The 15,040-nt window shown below is 38.6% G+C and overlaps 1 protein-coding gene across 3 annotated transcripts in view; it reads left to right on the top strand.

Moving 5' to 3' along the window:
- Positions 1–15,040, top strand: part of DPP6 (dipeptidyl peptidase like 6) — a 1,325,443-nt gene that overhangs the window by 627,255 nt on the left and 683,148 nt on the right. Inside the window, exon 1 of one of the 3 annotated variants that reach the window (XM_072652137.1) lies at positions 2,999–3,467. The exons of the other annotated variants lie outside the window; for them this stretch is intronic. Within the exon in view, the coding sequence (XP_072508238.1) occupies positions 3,411–3,467 (57 nt within the window). The 5' untranslated portion in view covers positions 2,999–3,410. Of the gene's footprint in view, positions 1–2,998; positions 3,468–15,040 lie in introns of those variants that run through there. 3 annotated transcript variants of the gene reach the window in all.

Here is a 15,040-nt window from a genome sequence, read left to right as displayed (position 1 = left end):
GCATTATGGATCAATCACAAGGAGATTTGTCTAAACTGTTTTGGGCCTATACAACCTTTCAGCATTACAAGGTCCATATTTGCTACCTGAAGAGTGAAAACTCAGTTGCTTCCCTCTAGAAGCTGGACATAATTTCTGCCAGCATCCTACTCAAGAATTGTTTCCTAAACAAAGGGAACTTCTTCCGTATTTTGGACCTTGGGGCAGGTGAGAGAGGAGAAATTGTGCATAATCTTTTCTCTGTAAGAAGGAGTCTTATTCAATTACTAAATGATAGCAAGACAAATATATCTCCTGTCCCCTAAAAGCCCCAGAACCTAGCTCAGACTTCAGGAAAGATATGATGGGTGTCAACCATATTTTTGATTTTTAGTGGCATGGCTAGGTCTAGCCCTAGGCAAAATTGTGAAGTTTGAAGTTTATTTTTGCAACCCTCACAATATTCTGTTCCCATCCTATCCTAAGTTTCAGGTATGTTTAGCTGGCTATTAGCTAATCCCAGCTGAAATGGTAATTGATAATTAAGGTCTTAGTTGATGATGACTTAGGGTTTGACCTCTCCAAAGGGTATCTTATTTTTCTAAGGAGGTTCCTAAAGACAGAAAAGCCTTCAATACCCAAAGAAATCTTCAGTATAAAATGAAATGGCATTTATGACCAAGGAGACCATTTACTGTAAAGATCTGTAGACAGAGAGAAGTACTGTTGGTGTCAACATTTGGAAAAGCTCATCTTGCCATCCTTCTTCCCTTTTCCTCCTCCCTTCCCCACCAAAACCCTCTGTTTTTTGTTTGTTTTTGCCCCTCTTTCCCAGGATAACCCAGATCTGTCTGGCCTAACAAGCTTGACCAGGCTGCCCCATACTAAAATGTTTTCTGGAAGGGGATGTAACCTTCAGGTGACCAGTTCTTGTGAGACAGTGATTTAACAAAGACTCCACAGAACACATCCAAAAACCAATTGCCAACACCTAGGTCTTCAAAATGCTTCACAAAAAATAGATGAACTGCTCTCCTTCATCCTAGAATGTTAAATGTTAATTTGATCAGGAAGAGGCTTCAAACTGAGGTTAAGGTGATAGGTGTCTCTACTTCCCTCACCAATGCCTCTAGTCAAATTCAAAAATATATAGACCCTTTCAAAATAACAACAACAACAAAATGTTTGGGGATGACAGGAAAGGGGCTCCTATCCAACTTAAGCTGTCATATTTTTATTGGGATCCTAAGATTTAGGCCTAGAAGGAAGGTCCTCTTATAGGATGGACTCAGGATTAGACACCTAAAGTTATGAGACCTTATAATTAGAGATATTAGAGCTGTCTAATCTAGCTTGTGAATTTTACAAATGAGAAAATATCCACAGAGAAGTATAATAATTTGCCCAAGGTCATATTGAGTAGTAACCTGCAAATCCAGCCTTGTTTCCACTACCTTTTGATGGGCAGAAATTTTAATATTCCCTTTTCTATTTTTTTATAACAACAAAACAACAAATTTGAATGCTCATTGTCACATGTATACAATGTAAGAATCCCTAGGGTCAATGTGATCTTGAGCAAATCCACTCTGACCCTTAGCTTCCTTCACTGTCAGAAAATAAAGGGGTTATATTAGATAAACTCTTTCAAATTTAAATCTATGATCCTATACATTAAGCGATGACACAAAGATGAAGAAATAATGATCTTTGGAAAGATCGTTGGGTTAAGCATAAGTGCAGAGGCTATAGGAAAGGTAAAGAAGCACTTAAAAGTCTTCTTGAGATTTACTGGATTGTGCATCCATGTTTCAGGGGCATTAAGAAATTGTCCCTTGGGCTAAAACCTTGAATGACGTTGATAAACCCAGGCATGGTAGAAGACAAAGAGCCCCTACTTACCATATAAAGCTTGGTTGACACTCCTTCCTATAACTTCTTTCTCTCTAAGCCTCCTAATGTGATTGGCTTCTCAAGTGGAGCTAGACTGACCTGGTTCGGGAAGGGCAGTAGATTATAATACAGATGCTATACTGAGTGAACATTTTGTTATGGGAGTAGGGTTAGGCAAAAACCTTTAAGGACAATGCTGGAAAGAGCACTGGCTCTGGAGTCAGACTGGAGTTCCCATCCTATCTCTGTATAAGACCTTGAGCCAATCACTTAACGATTTGAGTCTCATTTTCATCATCTATGAAATGGGGGCTGTTGGACTGATGGCTGGGACTAATAACTTGTGAAGTCCCTTCTGATCTTAGGTCTATGAAACTATGACCAGACTGATTTTGTTTCCAGAGAGTCAAGCTAAAATACTCTGAGGCACAAAATGGATTCTGAGCAGGTGTCTGAGTTTTAAAGCAGGGATTTTCCAGCAAATAACACCTAGTGCACCCAGTTGGGGAAACCTACCTCCTTCCCCTGCAGCGCATCCCCATTTAAACCCTCCACCCCCCCGGCTCACTTTAACCACTTTTCTGGGATAGCTGGCCTCTGAAGATGACCATTTTCTTCTAGGCTCCAATTTACCTTTGTCCCTCCCCCTTGCACCTGCTCTCTGTATCTTCTCCCTCTGTCCAGGCATCGACTCTGTTGCTTGTGGGTCAGTGGTGTGGGGCAGGAGTGCACTTAATGAATGGGTCAGCTGTCCAGCCAGCGACATCCACCTAAGGACACCTGGGGAAAGTTTCGCGGACATGGCTGACGTAACTTTCCCCGATGTCTGTCGCCCACCTTCGCTCCTCCATCACTCTGCCCTCCTCCTCGCTTCCTTCCCACCGCCAGAGGAGTGGGAGCCACACACACACATCCCCGGGCTCTGCCAGCCAACGGGGAGGTTAAGCTTTGAGAAGGAGCCCGGGAGAGGTGCGAGGAGGGCAGCGCGAAGCCAGGCCGCCCGCCGCTGCCCGCTGCCGCGCTGCTCCGGGGCTCGCGGCTGGGGTCAGGCGCCCTCCCCGTCCACCCTCCCCTCCAGCCGCTCAGCCCGGTGCGTGGCTCCCCAGCCAAGGAGGCTGAGCTGGCGGCTGGGGCATGCGCCGTGGTGCCCACTGGGGTAGGCAGAAGGAGGGGAGGGGGAGGTAGGACCACATCGCTCGGCTTGTCTTTGCAGCCCCGAGCTGCCAGTTGCTGGTTGCCAAGCAGTTATTGTTTCTGTGGCAATTGCAGAGGCTGTGGCTAATTGGAGAAGCCCCACTAGGCAGCAGCATCTTTCCTTCTCTCTGCACTTTGCGTTTTAAAGCTAGACCTAGACTCGCCTCCCCACCCCCACTCCACCCCCCCACCGCTCTTTTGAGTGAAGAAAAATTGCGCTGGGATTTATTTCTTGAAGTGATGGACTGAATAACTCCTCATTCCCTGCTTGGACGCCGGTGCCACCAAACTCACCGTTAATTCCTACCTGCCCCTCTGGTAGTGAGCACCCTGGAAAAGAGAGCATGACTACGGCTAAGGAACAAAATGCACCAGGGAAATCAGTGCAACAGCAGGAACAGGTAAATGCTGGCTTTTGGAGTGTGTGTGTGTGTGTGTGTGTGTGTGTGTGTGTGTGTGTGTGTATGTATGAGAGAGAGTACATATGAATATATACATACATACATTTATATGCATGTTAATATTCCAAGTTGTAGGACAGTATTTCCTGAATGATTTGTGTGAGAAATACTGGGAAACCCTGAATTGTCACCTGAGCCATAAAGCTGTGTGGAGTGATGAAGTGCGGAGTGCACCTGGGGTCTGCCACACTCTCTCCCCTACCTTCTATTTTTAACAGATCCCATGGCTTTATCAATAATGCATAGGCATGGTGAGCATCTGCTACAGTCCACTCAATGTGTTGGTATCTTTGGACAAAGGCCCCATCTCCTTAGAACCTTTTGGGTTTTGCATTTGTGAGTTTAGAAAGGTTTTTCAACTACTTTGTAATGATACCCAGGAAAGAAAAAAGAGGGGGAGGGAGGATTTCAGCATATACAGGTCATCCAACAAGACTTTAATTTGGTGTGCCAACACAAGTCACAAGAAAATGCACTACACGTGATAGGTCTAAAGGACTTGGTTCTTTCTTTTCATCCATTCTCTTCCTCCTTTTTTTTTTTTGAGTATTATTCCAATGTATTTGTCCATTGGTGCTGTTCATTATGGACTTATAAAGGAGCAGAAACTTTGCCTGATACAGGGCAGGTGTATCATTAGGTCCAGGTGACATCCATCGCTAGGAAGGGAGGAAGCTTTTCCTAGAATTGCTGAGCTACAGCTGAGGACTGCAATGGTACTTTTGTATGGCAGTGAGATAGAAGCCTGATTCTATCAGGGGTACCTCCACCATATGCAGTTTCAGAGTCTTTGGGGAAATAAAGGTGAATAGGTAGGAGATTATTTTTTTCATTCATGTACACATTATAATAATTCTCTCCTTAAGAGACTGAAGTAGTTATCTTTTAATCACTGCTTAGTTCATCTCAGGCAGATCATTAAAATAGATCCTCTGAGACAGGAATAGATTCACAAAATAGTTTGTCCAAATCTAATTGATCAACAACATAAGCTATTTATCCCTCTTTATTTTCACTTGTTATCTTACAGTATTTGGAGAAAAGGGGGAAGGTTTAGGCAGGGGAAAGGAGACATCTGGAGTTAAGGAAAGGAAAAGAGGTTCCCTGGGGCATTAGCTAACAAAATCCTTTTGTAAAGGGAATGTGGGAAGATAACTTTGAAACAGTATTTGGTGTGAAGGGACAGATTCCTCTCAAATCCTCAATGTTTGGGGTTTTTTTTTCTAATTAAAAAAGAAGAGAGAAAACATTCATTTTATTATTTGTTCAGTGGGAGGGGGGAGTGTAGATGTGAAATGGGGGGAGGTCCTTTTGGAAACATGGAGGTGGAATAAGAAGTAGTAAATAAATATGTGATTTAGCCTAAGGGTTAATATTCACTAGTGCTCTCTAGGTGCAAAATCAGTCTAAGTTGTGTGTGTGAGGTGGTGTTTTTTTTCTTGTTTTTAGAGAGTTCTGAAGAGTGTTTCCTCACTAAAGAATTGTTGCTTCCCTAGGTTGCCATTCCAGAATTGATTCAGTGTCCTTCCACTATCCTTCTGATGTTTTCTTTCACATAATAGAGCATTAAATAAATGTGTACCAGGCTTATGGACTTGTACTAGGTCTTAAGAAGTATTCATGGCCATATGGCAGAATTGATAATTATGAAAAGAACACACTGAATCTTTAGTGATGATTATAAGTCTAAAACTTGGTATGTGTCAAGAACAGGGAAGATGAATGCCCAATCTCTCTGTTTAAAAGTTATCCGTTTGGGGGTACCATTTATTATCATTTGTCAAACACATAAAGCGTGTAGGATGGAACTGGTTCAGTGAAGAGGAAAGGGGCATATGGCACATTATATTCTACTCTTATAAATATTTGTTTTGTTACCTTGCGATTTTTTTCCCCACCTGAAACTATTTAAATTGTGTCTGACTTCTGGGATAAAACTGGAGGTGAAGGGACCGCTGTGGCTAAGCAGAGCAGATTTAGAAGCAGCTGCTCCTGTCACAGGAGATATGAATGTCCTTTTTCTATGTTCCTTACTATGGCATCATCTTGACTCTGAGGACTTTCCATGGCCCTGTGGCTGATGTATATCTTTATCCTTGTTAACTTAAGACTAAACAGCAAGGGCTAACAATAATGCTACTATAAAGGAAATCTGGTCAACAGGAGGAGAAAGGTTTTCTGGCTGAAGTGTATACTGAGGGGAGGGAAGAGACATAGTCAGTCTGAAGAGCTTGGGAGCAAAGACTCATCCTCCTTGCTGTCAAAATATTGGATTGTGAAGTTCTGAAAGAAATCAATTTCTTGAACTTAAATTCCTCTGCCCACATTTATATTTGTTAGTCTTGTTAGCATTTTAAACATGTATTTATATGCTCTTTGTTTAAATTACTGATATAGTAATGGACCCCCATATTAAGTAGTTTGTTTCATAGTTAATAACTGGCCCTGGGAAGTGGGCCATTGGCCTAGCTAAATGAGGGCTTCTTCCAGACCAGATTTGTTCTTAAAGGAATATTAATTTCATTTACTGTACTATCATGAAGGAAAATATTTCTGATTTCATTTAGGGAAGGAAGGAAGGGAAAGAAATGAAGGAAGGAAGAGGAGGAAGGAAGGAAGAGAGGGAGGGAAATAAAGGAAGGAAGGAAGAAAATGAGCCCTGTGGGATGGTATTTACTTAATTATATGGCTGCCTCAAATCATTCAGCCTTCTCAAAAATGAGCCTAGTCAACTGCAGTGGCACCCCATACCCAGGCATTGTGATCAATTATCCTACTAGGGTTTGAGTTATTTATCCCCATTAGTCTTTTATAATTGTTATTTGGATACTAATAACCCTCAGCATATTTCTTCACAAACTAATGGACAAGAAAGTGAAATCTTACCTGTCCTTACAAGTTGACAGCCTGACCTATGCAAGGCAGGTAGCAGCAAATTTTGTAGACCAATGGTTATAGCAAAATAATGAAGAAAAAACAGATAATAATGTGAAACTGTTATGTCTTCTAAATAGCTAGTGTAGCTTTCCCTCCCCCCGTTTATGATCTCTAAAAATCAGTCTTATAAAAAGGAAAAGGAAATGGATGCAATTAATCTGTACATATTCTAATCATTATAAATAAGTATCAAAATTGGGGGTGGAAGTATTCGTGTAATCCAGCTCTTTTTTTGAGCAGTAAAATTCATTTTCAGGTAAAGGATTAACAAATTTATATTTTTAAGGGAAAAAAGTATCCTTTTAAGATAAAAGCATCTGATAAATTGAATTCTTTGTTTGATATTTAAATGAATTTGACCATCCAGATTCCCCTTGGCAAAAGAAAATCTGCACTGAACAACTTTATGTATTGTCATGTATACCGACAGAAGAGTGGGAGCTAAAGATCATTTGGTTGTTTATATAGAAAGTGTATTTTCATTGGGGGATTAAAATAGCCTGTGGATTGAAAATGCCTGGAGAGCCAAATGAAGGATTTTTTAAAGTACACTTGTTTTAAAATATATTATCTTCATTCCCAGTGATATAAAATTGAAAAGCAGAGATAAGAAATGTTATCTAGGGTAAGTGGGGTCAGAAAGATTAATATTTCATGATTCAACATACCATGGTACATTCTAATTTCATAATTCACAGAAAGAGAGGTAAAATATTGTGCAGGAATGAATTTGTAGTGGCATTCTCAGGCATACCCTGAATATTTTTAAAATGGGAATGGGAGAATACTTCTGAATAATCTGAGAACCTCCTGCAAGTTTATGGGACTGAAAAGCACCAAGATCTCTTGAAGTTTGCCTTCTATGATAGTTGGAACAGACCTTGAGAGGTCATCTTTGTTTATCTCCCTGCTCAAGGGATGGGCAATATTCTTGAGAGATGAGACTTTTCTTCTCTAAAGGGACCTTCACAGAAGTGTCTTCTATGAAAAATTCTCTTCTTGCTAGTGTCTGTTACTCATTCCAGTGTTTAACCCTATCAAGAAATCCTTCCATATGGCTAACATAAATTCTTTATGCTGCCACATTAAGACAATGTCCTTTGCTTCAGATATGAAAACAAAAAAACAACAACAAAAAAGCCAGTTTCAGTCCTCCTTCTGAAAGCTCACATGAACAATATTCAGTTGTCTCTCTAGCACAAATTTAAATTTATTGTTTCTTTCACCTTCTGCATATGTACTGTTAGATGTTCTGGGTGTCCTCGGAGTCATTCCCAAATCTTCTCTACTCCTTTTAAATTATGAAGCTTGGGCCATGGTACTGATTACTGAGATAAATTATATGTCTAACCATTTAAAATGATAATCCCGCTGAAGAGTATTTCTTTGAAAGGAATAGTATTGGATATATTATACTTGCCACAGCCTCTTCCATTAGTAGAATTAGTTACCATTGGTAGGACTCTATCTTTGACACTAACTTATGTAATTTGAAGGTTGCACATGCCTTGTTTCAGAGGGGAATAGTTCGAAGCAACACAAATTAAGTGAGATGCAGAATTAGGAAGAAGAAAGTGTTGAATGTATATCAAGGGTCTAATGAGAATAAGAGCTTTAAATTGTTTCTTAGCGTTCCCAAAGAATGAAGGAGCATTTTATATTTAGAAAAATTGTAAGCGAACAATTATCTGTAAGAGAGCAATTACATGAGCATAAATATGGGTGGAGATATGAAGTGAATCAGCTATATGGTCTTCTTTATAACTTCACCGATTTCTGTAGTTGTCATCAATCATTTTGGGGGATTCATAATTGAGACTTTATGAAGAAAAAGTTGATACTTTGAAAGTTTGAAGAAGAGTGTTACAAGAAAAAATGTATATGAATATTTGTACAGAACTGCATATTGAAATGCCAAGGCAGACTTCACTATGGGAAAAGCAGCCACATTCTAAGGATACAAAGTAGACTGAATTATGAAGAAATGAAAAGAGCAGAGTTTATGTCCTAGAAAGAGAATGTCTGTGATAGGGGTCTTAAATCTTTTTATGTGAGGAGGAAACTAGTTGTTTTGTTTAGTTTTTCTATTTCCTTGAAGACCTGGGATCCTTAAGATGAGGTAGAGTGGAATACTGATGGCTTAATCACAGAGGGGAGACAGGATTGTGTGGAACTCAACAATTGAATCCTATGCACATTTTTTAAGCACCATGTTCCAGTCATTGTGTTGCATGCTAGGGGTAGAAAGACAAAAGTTCTAGGCAAGACTGGAGGAAATAAAATGTACAAAGTTAAATAAATAGAGAATATATGAGAGAAAAATAGGAAGTAATTGGAAAGAAAGGGCACTGGGAAGTGTGGAAGGAATCATGACTTAAAAGAAGGTAGGGATGCTAGGAGGGAGTGAATTACAAATATGGGAGCCAGTCAGTGCAAAGTTGCAGGGACTGGAGATATAATGTAGGAGAGATAGGAAGTAGGCTAGTTAGCTGAAACTTAGAATCTCAGAAAGGAAATAATGGTCCATTAGACTGGCTGAAGTCTGATTGTGAGGGACTTTGAGTCAAAAAAGGCTTTTTATGATGGAGATAATAGTTATCATTAGAGCTTCTTAAATAAACAAGTAGTCACGGAAGACCTTTGCTTTAGAAATATTGGCTATGTTGAAAAAATATTGGAGGGAAAAGAGACTTGAGACAAGGAAACCAATTAGGAGACCAGGTGATAAAGACCTGTACTAGAGTGGTAGTCAGATGATTAAAGGTAAGAGGGATAGATATATGAAATAGAATGGAAGGTATTAACATCACAGTCTTTGGAGATGGATCAGGGAGGTTAACCTGTCCAGGCTGAGTTCTAAGGAAGAGAGGCATGATACTAGCAACTAATCTGAACACATAGAAGTTAAAATATTTGATGACCAAAAAGATCAAACTGTTCTAGTTGGAGGGAATTCTTTCTTCTAGGATAGAAAATCCTTTGGTCAAAGTTAATCAAATAGAGGGAGGTAAACAAAAGCAGCTATTGGTTGAATTGTGCAGAATTGAGATAATTAGGGACCCTTTCCTCCCCATGTGAACCTGCACCACTGAAAAAAAAAACATTTCTTAACCTCAGTGAATCTAGACATTATCTATGTGGCTTGAGTTCACCAAGTAATTAAAGATGGTCTGTAACTCTGTCCCCCGACTTGTTTTTCCATTTAGTCTGTTTAACATCTTTTATTGAATTATATTTTAATAGGAGTGGCATTGAACTTAATCTTAATAACAGATTTTCAGTGCTAAGGAAAGGAAAGAGTAACTAATGAAGACTCCCAAATGAGGAACAGAGAGGGATCTGAGAAGTTGTGAACTATGTAGGGTATGTTTCATTAACCTTCACAAAAGGTTCCTTGAACCTCAGTTTTACAAGTAAAAAATGTTAGGATGCTAATCACTTACAGTAATGAACAGTCACTTGGTTTCTGGCTCATCGGGAATTGTATCATTATTTTTTATGGTAATGAGCCATGCTTGTATTTGACAGGCACGTATTTGAATATGAAATAAAGCAATATCTCACATCTCACAGTATCTCTCACCCCTAACACTCTGAGAGAAAGAGAGGGTAAAGTATATCTGCTTAACTTGTATTTTAGAAACTTATCAAAAAGTATAGGTTTTCTTGGGAGTGAAGATCCAAGGTTATTGAGAGGTCAATTATTTACTTTTGAAATTTTATTTTTTCAATTGACAAGTATTATTTTTCTCTCCCTGCAAACCCATCCCCATTTGGGGGGAAAAGAAAAGGAAGAACCATACCACTGAAACAAATGTGCAAAGTTAAGCAAAACAAATTTCCACATTGGTATGTCAATTAATCCTAGTTAATATAATACATATTAATTTTATTAGTCAATAATTAGCTAGTTAATTGATGTAGTAATGTATTAATCTACATCTGGAGTCAATTATCTTTCTATCAGGGAATGGGTAGTATGTTTCATTATTGGTCCTTTGTAAATATGGTTGGTCATTGAGCTTATCAGACTGAAATATTTTCTTGTACAAATTGTTCTCCTGGTTCTGTTCACTCGATTTTGCACCTGTTCATCCAACTCTTCTCAGGTTTTTCCAATTCTTTAGTATCACACCTCTGAATGCATATTGTTAGGTGCAGATTTTATATGACTTTATGAACTTTTTTTTTTTTTTACAAAGTACATTTAGAATGTTTTTTGACTTTGCCTATTTGTTTCACTTTGCATGTCTTCTTTGGCTGCTAGAACTTCATACTCAGGTCCTATCTGTTGCAGTTCAAGCGTTGGTTTCTCTTTTCTCTCCCCATTGCATTTTAGTATGTTTCTCAAGAAATGTAGACTGACCTAGATGAGGATGAAGTGTAGCTTCCAGTTGAGGGCATCCCAGGCAAAATTGTGCGTTAAGTTTATTTTCAGCACTCCTTTTTATTCCATAGGAAACCCTCCAGATCTCTTTGGGTGTCCCCTACTACAGATACTCCACCCCCTTACCTACCTACCCACACACAACTTCCAAAGTATTCCCACACTCCAGATATTCCTAAATGTGTCTTTCCACATGAAAATATCCTTGTCCTGTGTCCCATTCCTTCAGAGTCCTCCTAGGTGACTCAAATTAATCAGATAAACTAAATTGCAAAGATTCCTTAGTGGCCAATAGAGGTAGGAAATATTATCACTCTTTGAGAATGTGTATATTTTGTTCAAAGTTTCCAGTCTTTTGAGCCCAGGAAACTAATAGCTGCTCAGCTACATGAGTGGGTCTAGTGGAGAGATAGTGGGTGTGACTGTGACTGGGATCATTTTGGGCTATCATAGCCCACAGCATTATATATAGAGAGATATATATGTGTGTGTATATGTACACATATGTGCATGTATGTGCATACACACATACATATGCGCACATGTATGTATGCGTGTACACATGTATGTATGCATGTACACATGTGTGTACATATGTGTGTATTGCATATATGTGGAGGGGGAGGGGCAGAGGAAGAGGAGAAGAGAGAGCAGGAACCAGTAAGATTCAATTAATTTACATTTAACTACCAAATATTAAACACTTGTTTGCAAGGAACTATACTAGATATTGAGAAAACAAAGACAAAAAAAGAAAAAAGAAACAGTCCCTTCCTTCAAAGAGGTTACATTTTGCTAAAAAAAGATGCAGCATACACACAGAGAATAAATACAATGTTAAGTCGGAGCAGAGAGTTTTCCAGGGACCCTCAGTCTCATAGAAAACCTTGTACTCTGCTTATATGTAAGGCTAGTTTAGGTCTCAAATATAAGTACCAAAAGGTCTCTCAACTGCAGCTCTATTATTCTAATATATCAAAGAAGATTAGAGGAAGTTGAATTCTGCATCACTTCCTTTTTCAAGGTAAAATTTCTGCACCCACAGATGGTTTTTGCCAGTCCATACTGTAAGCCCACTTTGGAATTGTTAAACATCTATTTTTGGAGACCGTGGTTAGGGTGCCATAGTATGTTGAGGTATTGAATGACTAGTTCTTTTATAAAATACATATGCTGGATGTAATAAAGGTTGGATAATGGAATTCTCAGTGACCATTTATATTTTATTCCCTTAATAGCATCTGATCTATTTTTCAGGAGGTTTAGCTTTCCATACTAGAGCTCAGGAAAACTGTGCTTTGCACAATGTGAAGTTGCATGAGACTCTGGGCGTCATCTCAAGCTGCTAATTTGTGAATATGGAACACAGGCTTCTAAAAAAAATATGTGTAGGGGGAGGTGGGGGAAGAATAAAAAAGCAACCAGCTCAGATCTGCTGATTAATTTGGGGAGACCAAGGAAAATATTCATTCAAAACATTTTAAAAGGTCATAGTCTATCTTCCAGCATGTTCATATTATCCCTCTCAGAGATAATAGGTGTCTAAAACATGAATTTGGCCCTTTAGGTAAGTTAGTAGCAAGAAGAAAGGCAACTGTGGTTTGGTGGAAAGACAAGGGACAAGGAGTTAGGAAACTAGTTCTCTTGATCAGTCTTTGCTACCAGCCACTGTGTGTCCTTGGACAAGTTAGTTTACCAATTTGGGTTCCCATTTTCTCATCTTTAAAATGTGGAGATATGACTAAAGGACTCCCAAATTATCTTCTAGCTCCAACATTTAAAATCATCTTTATCTCTTTCTCTTCTGGCATCATGCCTGTGGATCAAAGCCTGCTCTAGAAATTTTGGTGGTGATGGGTGGTTCTAAATTAACAAATAGGATTTGCTTTGCTGTGGCTACCTAATATTTTGGGTTTGTTTGTTTTTTAATTGTTGCCATAATGCTTAAAATCAGCACTGCAGATTCTGTACAAATTTTTAAGCCACTGAAGTCACATCTTGGCTTCTGTTGCCTATATTTTCATTTCTCTTACTAGTTCCTGAAATACCCAGAAGCATTAGCAAATCTGAAGAGGGGAAACTAAAAGAAAATTGGAAGTTTATCATTTTGCTGGGTTTTCTAAGGCATATCTGAAAGAGGACCATATTTAATGGAGTTGAGAGAAATTAACAGCTTTCTGGGAAGAGTGCAAGATGAGAAGGGGAGGCGAAACAACCCCAGCTGTGCTGGCTGGCAGAAAGGATGTCCAGGCAGCCACTTTGGGAAAGGTGACATGTTGCCAACAGGGGCACGTGGAGCTGATATTAGAAACCCCAAAAAGGAAGCAAATCCATGGAAGAGTTTCAAAATCAGGGTGGCATTTTAAACTCAATGAAATGAAGGTAGCAAAGGATGAAGTAATGAGATTTAACTTGTAGGATCAAAAGGAAATCTGCTTAGAGAAGTGCAAATTCAAGAGTTTTAAAGAAAAGGACTTTTTGGAAATGTGTGAATATAAAATCAGAAATGAGAAGGGTCTAAATAAAGATTTCATTGGAAGGATGTTCTGGCTGAGGTAAATTCTGATCATATTCTGGAACTGATAATGGCAAAGTCTCATCCTTAAAAAAATTAAAAGGCCATGGAAGTTTTTGGTTTTAATAGACCTAATTGTCTAATTGTCTCTGGTTTCATGACAAAAAAAATCAAGTCCATTTATGGAGAGAAGATTCTAGCTCTTCTAAGATTATACTATCATATTCTTAGTTTTTTTAGGGTGCTAATTGTATATATATAGAAATGGGCTCATTTGTCTAGTAGGTTCACTTATCTGGAAATGGACTAACTCTCCCTGCCAAATGCAGAGGAAGAACCCACATTAAAATCATTAGGATCTTTTGTCTCTGACTGGGGAGACACTGCAAAACAAGTTCTTCTGTGTTGTACTTCCCTTTTAAGTTCTCCAAGCCTCAGTAGCCTCCTTCAAATCTTTTAATGGGTTTCATTACTTTGTTTATGCTGTATGTTCATCAAGGGTAACTTTCCATTTATGTTGCTAAATGGCCTTCTTTAAAGTTTAACATTTTCAAGTGGCCCTTAATGTTTCTTGTTATCCTTCACTGGCTTCCACTCACTGATTGGTCCATTTGAAGACAGAGGTTCCACCCTCCAGTAAAGGCCAATTTAGATATATTTTCCTGTTTTGAAAGTGGTCCTGGATTATAATAGTAATAATGCTAGTAATGAGAACAAGAACTATTATTTATATAACATTTTAAGACCTGCAAAACAATTTACAAATGTTTTATTTTTGTCCTCCCAACACCCCTGAGAAGTAAGTACTACTTACAGATGAGGAAATGGAGTCAGAAAAAGATTGAGTGACTCACCCAGGGTCACATGGAGGGCAGATTTGAACTCAGAACTTCCTGACTCCAAGTCTAGTATTCTATTGATCTTTACAATGACCAAACATCTATTTAGTTCTTCCTCTCTGTCAGGCATTATTCTAAATGCAATGAGGTACTGTTGTTTTCTTGTTTGTTTTTTTAAGTTTCCTCAAAGAACAATAATAATGGATACAAAATATACCTCTATAAGTAAATGTAAAATTTATCCAAAAGACATATAAACTAATTTGTAGGGCACTAATAATCAGGGAGAGAAGGATCAAGAAGGGATTCAAGAATGATGAGCAGGCTACTCTCAGAAAAACCTGGAAAGACTTGCAAGGCCTAAGGCAAAGTGAAATTTACTGTGTACAAAGTAACAGCAATATTGTGCGATGATCAATTGTGAATGATCTAGCTATCCTCAGCAATATAACTATCCAAGGCAACTCTGAATGACTTATGATGAGAAATGTTTTCCATCCCTAGAGAAAGAACTGATGGTGAAGCATACATTTTTTTTTACTTTATTTTTCTTGAATTTTTTTGTTTTTTCCTTTGCAACATGATTTTTATGGCTGTGTTTTGTATGACTACACATGTATAACCTATATCAAATCACTTGCCTTCTCAGTGGGGGAAGGAAGAAGGGAGATAATTTGGTATTCAATATTTTAAAAACGAATGTTAATTCTTTTAAAAGGCTTCAAGTGTAATTATTCCAGTTGTACAGTTGAATAAACTGAGTTTCTGAAAAGCTGAGTGATTGACCTAAGGTCATAGGTAGCAGTTTATAGATCAAGGACCAAGGTGTTCTGAC

The sequence above is a fragment of the Notamacropus eugenii genome, chromosome 3 (genome assembly GCF_028372415.1).
Source record: "Notamacropus eugenii isolate mMacEug1 chromosome 3, mMacEug1.pri_v2, whole genome shotgun sequence".
NCBI lineage: Eukaryota > Metazoa > Chordata > Mammalia > Diprotodontia > Macropodidae > Notamacropus > Notamacropus eugenii.
The sequence above is the reverse complement of the archived record's forward strand: the minus strand, read 5'-3'. Positions and strand labels throughout refer to the sequence as shown.